The 9,059-nt window shown below is 46.6% G+C and overlaps 1 protein-coding gene across 1 annotated transcript; it reads right to left on the reverse strand.

Annotated features, from left to right (window-relative positions):
- Positions 1–3,368: 3,368 nt before the first annotated feature.
- LOC122397816 lies at positions 3,369–7,829 on the reverse strand. The gene is made up of 7 exons (XM_043397242.1): positions 7,754–7,829; positions 7,092–7,243; positions 6,269–6,391; positions 5,868–6,192; positions 5,568–5,734; positions 4,028–4,165; positions 3,369–3,506 (listed from the first exon to the last, which is right to left on the reverse strand). Exons 2-7 carry the CDS (start codon positions 7,197–7,199, stop codon positions 3,408–3,410), a joined length of 960 nt encoding a protein of 319 aa, XP_043253177.1. The 5' UTR covers positions 7,200–7,243; positions 7,754–7,829; the 3' UTR covers positions 3,369–3,407.
- Between the last annotated feature and the right edge of the window lie 1,230 nt (positions 7,830–9,059).

The raw sequence follows: 9,059 nt of genomic DNA on the forward strand, positions 1-9,059 counted from the left end.
ATGAAAAATTCCGCTCCGAGATCCGCTCGGTGACCTTTCTACGTGGAAAATTTGGTAACCGAGAACAGCCGACTCTGACGATTTTTTTCTCGATGGATCGATTACCTAAATAAAAACCGGAGTCTTGAGGGACAGTTATTTTACCATTGCTATGACTTCCAGTAAACGCCAGCGAATGGCAACCCGACGAGCACCAGTGTGCAGCACGAAACAGCTCCTCGGGCGATTCTAATAGCCAGCACATGAGATTCTTAACCAAATGAACTTTGCAGAGTTCAATAGAAAGTTGCAGCAATAGTTGGATGGGTGTAAGTTTCGCGTATTCGTGAAATGCACAACCGGATTCGTACGATTTCTGCACGCTTCGTAAAATAGCTGTGTCGCCATAGAGCATCGATGACAACAATGCCGAGTACTTTGTACCTTGATAAAAAGTAAACGCATGGTTGTCAGGAATCAAGAAAGTAGAACGAACGTAGCATGATAATTGCCCCATAATTCATCTCGCCTATCGATGCCGGAGGATGTTCGAAACTGGGTCGTCACGTTTCATCGATAAGCTTCGAACGCGTCGCGGCGTCGGCCAACATCCTGCGATCTTCCGTTGCGTAACTCGCGTGGCTCGCGTTCACAACGGGAACAAAGTTCGTCTAATTTTTACTCCTACATTCCGACGAAGGACACCGATCGTTCGATCTCCATATTCATCCTTGCGTCGTTTGTTTTTTTATAGCGCTCACCCCTTCGCCGGTGAAATCGCTTAAACGTTCGAACTTTGAACCGCTCGGGCACGAATGTAAATCGTCTACTTTCTAAATTATTCGTTAAAAAATATTAACGCTCCTTCCGATTGGCTGGACAGAGACTGCAACACGAACGACAGGTAACACGTTCTAAAGATATATATCATCCAGCGACACGCTTTCAGGCCACTTCCAACACCTGTGCTCGGTTTCTTCCCCAATAGTCCTGCGTAACTGCAAACGATACGCACGAGGAAACTTGCATAATTTCGACGTTTATTTGGCGCGAGCCTCGCGTTGCGTTCGCATTCCTTTCCGTTTCCCATTTTACCGAATGCCTGAGTAATGCTTTCACCGGACACGGAAGTCTGGAGGAACGATTAATGCCGGTTTCCTTGATATTCGATTTTATTGTTGCGCGATAACGAGTGTTACGCGCGTGACAAATTGATAGTTGAAACGTACGAGTGTTACGTACGGGCGGGCTGTCGCTGACAACATTTGATCGACGTAGCAATCATCGGAAAAACGACGAAATTATAATTTATCGATCTAGCGTTATGATAGGCATCGATTTAGCTTCCGTGTTTCTTCTCCCGTCGCAGGTTCTGGTTACGAGGGATAACTTTGGGTTTTACGTGTCGTTATTAAAAAATTATGATCGTTTTATTGGCTTCCATTCTGAAAGTTCGTAAAAAACAGTTCGATAGCGGCGATCGCAGGAAGTATAAAAAATTATTACACATCGCGGAGTCGTACGATAATTACAAAACAGGCATTTTTATACGATAATATTGAGAAATCCATAACGATCTGATCGAGCATCGCAGGAAACGTCTCAAACGTTTAGTTGCGCAATAAACTTTCGCACGAAATGCTCCTAAACGTCAGAATTTTATCGGATGCATAATCACGTGCGTGGATTTACATAGCCCCAGTTATCTAGAAAGTATCTCGCGAGTGTGAATGCAACCTCTCGTTAAAAGACAAATTGCACCGCGTTTTTTTTTACGAGGAAGCAAGTAACGAGGGATTCTTGTCTTGTAAAAATGTTAACTCGCACGTTCGACACAATTGGCAACTGTTAAATCATAGCACGCGTTCGTCGACTGTTCCCGTGTACAATTTGGAATGCTTATCAGGCAGTTTTGTAGGAAGTGTCAGGCCTTAACTAAAATACTACATCGTTGTACACGTGTCTTGAACAGCGGCACGTGACCACCGAACAATCGCTCTCGCGAACGTGTAATTTTATGGCAAACCGGCGAGATCTCTCCCGGTTGATACGTACAATTCGTAGAAGTCGTATCGATCATCCGATAACAGTAATTGTTCGATGATTTTGCAACGCTATGCACGTATACCATGCTTAAACTATCGCCAGTTGCGTGATTCGCGTACAGTTTTCTTCGTTAATATTCGAACGTCACAGTAATTTGTTGCTTGGACATATTAAATGACTACGACGATATGGGTAAAGTGAAAAGATTGATTTGGTTAAATATAAGCAGCGTACACGACGATAAACTCTGGTTTTTACGTAAAAGATAGCATCGAAAACGTTTTCGAGCTGTACATAAACGATAAATAATTGTTACAGATATTGCCACACGCACTGTCAACGATGGCAGTACCTCATTACAGCGTTTTACGGCGCAGACATTAGAATCGACGTAGAAATGACGCACACGAGCATAAAAAATCCGCAGCTAAAATAAGATAAATGTTCCTGTTACTTCGAAAACGAGTTTACGCGTGATACAAAAATATTTTCCATGTATTTTAAGAAATGTCCAAAGTAGGAACTCGCTTTCTGCCATGGTTGACAAGAGTAGCTCGAAAATAGAATAGGCCATTCAAGTATTTTGAAAAACATATTTTTTCAGTTCAGATAAGCCGTTATGGAAACGTGTCAATTAGTCTGCCTCGTTTATCTAGGAGGCCTGTGTTTAGCTACACCTATCATTTGATTAGAATACGATTTTCCAATGTTTTTTGTTTTATATAATTACGAAGGTATCTATTATTATTGTGTTAACTATTCATTAAATTATGACGCATTTTGCGCCACAAAAAAGGGATCACAAGCTGCTCCTATCACGCATTAAAGTCTCTCGTAGCCAGATTTAACGCGAAAATCTGATCATCGCCTGTTCTTACCGCGCATTGAAGTCTCTCGTAGCCAGATTTAACGCGAGACTCGGAACATCGCCTGTTCTCACCACGCATTGAAGTCTCTCGTAGCCAGATTTAATCCATAACTCTTTCTACCAGAACGGTGTTTGTTTAACTTATCCTTTATACGATCTAGCTTCCTTTAAAAGGTCCTTCAGTGTTCCTGAAGTGTTTATGTACATTTTACTTTGTAAAGCAACAAATGCAGAGGTACTGTGGCATCCGAGAACGAAGAATACTAACTGTACAAAGGTCTCCAGCACGGAATTCGTTCCGCGGAGAACCGTCCTCGAGGACAAATTGCTTAATAAATATCGCTAGTTGTACCTAAGGTTCTTCCGTTCCGTTTCTAAGTTATAAATCTATCTTTGCGTTGCAGACTAAGTTCGTGGATCATTGAAGTCTTCCCAGGTCGATCAATGTCCTCGTTAAAAATCCCTGAAGTAATCGTTGAGCTATTTTCGGCTGTAGAGCCTAGAGTTTTCTCTTCTAGTGAGGATCGTCGGACGGTAGACCCTTGATGGCGAATGCTCCACGGAAGAAGGGCTTGAAGAGCTCTAGGAACGTCTGTGTTCGGCGGGCTGAGTTCTGAAAAACGTGAAAAAGATCGGTGTTCGTTGGAAAAACGGGTGTCCGGAGTGTCGCGGGGCGTCGATCGAAGCTTAGAAAGTCAGCTGCGCGAAGTCGAAATTACTCGTAGTTTGATATAACCGGTATCGAACGTTCTTCTTTTTCGTTTCTACGAGCAACATATTACAGTTCAGACGTCCGCTGTCGAGATCGTCGCACTGTTAATCCGTTGCGATTAATGCGTAAGGAAACACGGCTAGATTTTGCAACTACGTCGAGTGAAGGGTGACACGTTTACGCCTGTTAGTTGATCGGGGACAAAAAAAAGAATAAAAAAACAGAAATCGATATCAACCCGAGCACGAGCAGAGTATCGCGAGGAAATCTCGACAACGCCCCGCGACTTTCGAACGGAAATACGTTTCGTCTCGTCTCGACGGCTGTTTCGCGGTCGAAAAGTCGTTTCGACCGATCGAAGTCGCCGTCGATCGATTGCCCGAAGCAACGGGATATCGGTCCCGCTGCTGGTGTCAACTTACGAGTATCACGCTAGTGAGGATTTTGCTGATATCGGTAATTACGTTGAAACCACCGCCGATCAGTGTCGGCGGTACGTCCAAGGACACTCTCGTCCTATCGAATTCGGGAATATCCTCCGTGGTAGTCGCGATCGTTCCCTGAACACACACAAAAAACAGCCAATGATAGTTTACCTTTCACAATGATTTTTTTTCCATGCTCCATATGGCGGTCTCGTACAAGGAGTCGTTTCTAAGCGCGTAATATTTATAGCCCGACTTTGCGAGCGCACATTCTTGCACAGGATCTACGCTTCGACGCGATTAGTAATCGATGTCGCGGGAAAAATTCTGCCTTGCGTCTGGCGGGCAAGAAAAGTGGAGTCGATACATGCAATGAATTTGTTTCATACGATCAAGACTTCCTTTTGATTTAAAACGTCTCCAGAGAGGGACAGGATGGGAGAGAGGACGTCGTCGGCGCTAGCAAAAGATTCGGGTACACGGCTCGTACATAAAAAATAAACGTAATCGTGAGTTTATTTGACATCATCATTATCACCATCCATATCATCATCGTGGTCTATACTTAGAGAGTGTAGATAGTGTATTTACATCGTTGACACAGCGTCGAGGCTCGCGAGAAAAAGGATTCTCGCGTGAAAGATTACTCCTAAACCTATTTACAGCTTGCGCGGCGCATCGTTGAATCGATTCGTGGTTACTTCTCGATGGCATTCGTGTATCACGCTAAACTTAGATTATAGCCGGGGTGGGCTAGTCACAGAGGGAGGGAGGTCCTGCACATTTAATGGCCCAGCTAGAAAGAAAAATCCATATCGTACAGTTCTGTCGTAGTTGGGAATGAGATTTTACGTCGCGTGTGCGTGTGTTCCTTTTTGTTTTCTTATTGCATCGCGTGCGTATCGTTTGCTTTATATGCGCGCCAAGGATCCTCTGTCAAGCGTTGCTGATCTCTGGCCCTTTTGGACGTGCCCAAAGTCCAAGGTCCAACCGTTGCACCCTCCGTTTTTTAAGCCGTTTAATACGCCGCTGGCGGTTGACCGTATTCGTACTGTTTGCGTACATAACACTCAATTTAATTGCCATGTTTAGTTACGACACAGAGACGGAAAGAAATTCTGCGCTTGGAGGAGTATCTCGTCCGAGAATCTTCCAAGCGATTCCTCGCAGGAGAAGAAGTTATGTTAGATTAGTAGCGCCCAAATCCACCGGAAATCAAAGTTACAAGCAACCTTCGAAGCAAATTTATGGCGAGAGATTCCATCCGCGTTAACGGTGATCGTTAATTATCGATGCGTTTTGCAATACGTTTGGTTAAAAGAGGCCGTGCATGCATTACGAAACAATTTACAGTATTAATGTTTATTCAACGACTGGAAAATAGAAAATAATATCGGAAGCCTCGACCGAATGAAAGCGAGAGGAATAGAGGCAAGGTCGCGTTTAGAAGCTGAGTGTTTCGATCGTTGAAGTGAGAAGCAGAAGACGAGTCAGACATAGAAAAGACGGAGACGATAGACAGTTAGTTTGTTCCTACCCCTCCGCCTAAATTGGCGAACGCTCCGAGGTTAATTCCAGCGCTGGCGTCGGTTCCCTTTACGTCGTGACCCGCGGCGTTGTTTTGACTCAACGACGACAGGCTGCTAAGCTTCGAGCTCAGAAGACTCCCTAGGATCCCGGCGGTGCTCGATGCCCCGCTGTTGCCTAAATGTCCTAAATTTTACAAATATATTCTTCAGACTTCACGAAACGAATCTTTAAGCGTAGGAGGACAGTGTTCGAAGTTTAGAGTCTCGAATAGGTTTCTAGAGTAATGTAGTTTTGAAAGCCCTCTCACCGCCAAGGCTCGCGCCCGCAGACACGTCCGGTTTCGCCGCAGCTCCGGCGGAAAGGCCGCCGACTATCGAGCTGAGTGGCGCCAATTTCGAAGCGAACGCCCCGGTCAAACCGCTCTTGGCACCCGACAGGAAGGTCGTGGCGCTGTTTATAACGGGCCCGACGCTTCCGCTGGCAGCCTGGATCTTAGCAGCGACCAATTCGCTGATGAACTTCCCGGTGGCTGAGGTTTTCCCGTCGATGCCGTACGCGGCGTTCTTCACTTTGTTCGCGTCGTCCAGCACCGCCAGGGCTTTGGTCTTCGAGTCGATGAAGGAATCCAGTTTCTGAAACCGATAATCGGGCCGTGACACCGGCGACACCCTATATGCTACTCATAGATCATCGTCTCGTCTATCTTACGCCGAAAACAAAGTTGATGATCCCATTGGAGACGCCCAGCTTCACGATACCGATCTTCCTCTTGTCTCTGTCGCTTCTCTCGTCGTCCGCCGCCTGATCATCGTCCGCTTCCACGATGTACACCTAACGTAATCGGTACATTCTTACTGATTTTCAAGTCTGATCGAGCAACCGGGGAAAGGAGAGAAAGGAAGGCATGGCTCGTCGGGGATTCGATCGGGGAATAGAAGTTTGACCGTCGACCACGTGCACCGCGACGTAGAATTTTCGTTACGCGGTTGTATCCGGCTCCGCGTGTCGAGAAGTTAGTCAATCGCTTTCACTCTTCGCTCCTTTCTCGAGATCGCGGCTCTTTTTCGTCTCCCGGGTCGCGTTGTCCCACGTCCATGGGCGAAGATCGATCGTAAGAATCGATTTTGGACGCGCGCGTGCCGCGAAACACGCCCGGTTCGCACGTCTTGCTCGCCATGGGACGATAAAACTTCGAAACGGGCGCTTTCACTTTCGCCATTCCCGACACGTCCCGGTTTATGAGTTACATTTTGATTTGGTCGAACGTGTGTTTCGCGCAATTTCATACGTAACGATTACCGGGCTGCCATACTCGTCGACGTTTGCACCGCTGCACGGCGATCCGTCTTTCGTAGGAGAGGGATTTCGGGGTCTCCGGACTTTCTAATTGATCCACCGACGCGTAGACGACTCGAAGAGGTTCGTTTGCGAGACAGAGACGTTCGTCGATGTTTTCAAATCACTGTTTCGATGGAACGGAATTTTCATTTGAATCGAGAGCGCGTCGAAAGGAAATTAACGAAGCTCTTACCTCGTTGAGCGGACTTAGATCGTCCGTTTCCGCTTCCCTCTTGACGACAGGACTGGAAGCGACCAACGCAACCACCGACAGGCCAAAGAGCACACAGGTTATCCTCATTTTGTTCCCTCCTCGTCCGGTTCCTGCGATTCGGTGTGTTTGCTCTGGGGGGAAAACGAACGTAAACGAGCGGATCAACAGGTTTTCCGATTCGGATAAAGCGACACGCGAAAATGTCAAGTGAAAGGAACCCGGGGCGAAAATTGACTCGAATTCTCCGTGCACTGACCCTTTTTTCGTGTCGCGTAAATCTAGGAAACGAGCGACCACGATCGATCGTTTCGTCCTTGCGAGCGTTCGAAGTAAAAGGTGTTTCCGAATGCAGCGCGGAAACGTAGCAATCAACGTCGGAATCCGACGTGACAGATGCGATTACGAATCGTTTGACAGCTCGTCGACAGTGGTGTCTCGAAGTCTAACGCGTGGAAACTACGTTGAAACGGTGAAATTGTGAACGAAACGATCGCGAGGATGGTGCGGAACGGGTGGCGATGGACGACAGTCCGCGCGATAAAGCTGTCAACGATGAAAACAACGTCGACGTGTGACGCAGTCACGTGGGCACACTTGTTGACAGAAAAATAACGAACACGACGTGTTTGTGATCAACTTACGAGCAATGCGTGTGCGGTGGCGAATGCGCGAGGAGATGTGTGCCTGACGGAGCGCGAGCCTCGTTTGAGGACCACGGTGAAGGAGATCCCGATGTCTTTAGCCGGCCGAAGGGGAACGAAGGCGAGCATGTGTGCCCCTTCGAGAATCGAGAATCGAGCTTCGAGAATCGCGGGCCTCGCCTGACGGCAGGTGGGGCACGTTCGATTTCCTCCGCGAATCCCGCGCAGCCTCGGTCTCGCGGCATTTGAAATCGCTGGATCTGTCCCGCAGAAGGGATCCCGGCGTGCCGATACGCGTCATTACGCAATCCCGACACAGGGGGAAGACGGTCTCGATCGACGTGGTAGGAACACGACCTACGGACTGTCGCGGGGAAGCGACAACTTTCAAAACAGATCTCCCGACGCGGTGACAAAATCTGAACGCCCGGGGGGCAGTAAAATCGAAAATGGCGCAATTGTTCGACGGCGAAAGCGCGAAATCGAGCCGGTTGCGCAGTCAAAAATGTTATTTTCATAGCTCGAATCGGTTTAAAACATAGCTCGGTGGCAGTGTTCGTTGGGGCAAACTCGGCTGCATAAATTAGGAATAACTTAGATGTTTTTTAAGGATAGTTTAAATGTAATTTGTATGGGGCGATGCATGGTTATTAATTTTATCGCTCGTGATTCGCCTCGCATATATATTTTGTTTCGCCTTGGGCATTGGACCTGAATCACCTGTTAAATAGTCCCTGTAATCGTTGCTTTGATTATTTATTATTATACCAAACGATATCCACCCATTATATAAAGTTAAAAATGGAATATCCAAACATGTTTCGCTATTGAAAGTTATTGGTTGAGCAGACCTCAAAGATCATAGATAAATATATTTTAGGTGCTATAGAATTCAGAGAGAAACCACTGAAAGACTGTCCAATTTACGCAATGGACCAAACTCGTGGCATAAATAAATAGTAAACGCCAGTTGGTTGCTATTCTCCAATTGTTTCCCACTTCCACTATATTTTATTAATTTTTTTAAACTCCCCTCCCCCCTCCGGTGTATTTACATAATTCTCCAACTAACAAGGAAAGCGAGACCAGCGATCGTTATATAATTAAACATTTATACGCGCGGCGACGCGTTCGATTCTCCCGATCGAGCGATCGGCCGCAAAAAAGGACAAGCGCCTAGATCGTTCGATCAATAAGTGCTCGCTATCGTCGCATTGATTATCGAGAGCGTAGCCTGGCAGCGCGATTGTCGTGTTGCAATTTCATTTTCAAAGACCGGTATGGTGCAGCGTCGCTTTCTCGTAGG

This window comes from Colletes gigas, unplaced genomic scaffold (genome assembly GCF_013123115.1).
Source record: "Colletes gigas isolate AHSC1104 unplaced genomic scaffold, ASM1312311v1 Colletes_gigas_Sc00010, whole genome shotgun sequence".
In the NCBI taxonomy this organism is placed as follows: Eukaryota; Metazoa; Arthropoda; class Insecta; order Hymenoptera; family Colletidae; genus Colletes; species Colletes gigas.

What these genes read in the sequence shown, in the direction of transcription:
- LOC122397816 (XM_043397242.1), bottom strand. Translation starts at nt 7,199, where the DNA reads ATGAGGATAACCTGTGTGCTCTTTGGCCTGTCGGTGGTTGCGTTGGTC. An exon ending in ATCTAAGTCCGCTCAACGAG is followed by an intron (nt 6,392 to 7,091) that starts GTAAGAGCTTCG and finishes CGATTACGTTAG; the next exon opens with GTGTACATCGTGGAAGCGGA. An exon ending in TCGCCAATTTAGGCGGAGGG is followed by an intron (nt 4,166 to 5,567) that starts GTAGGAACAAAC and finishes GTGTGTGTTCAG; the next exon opens with GGAACGATCGCGACTACCAC.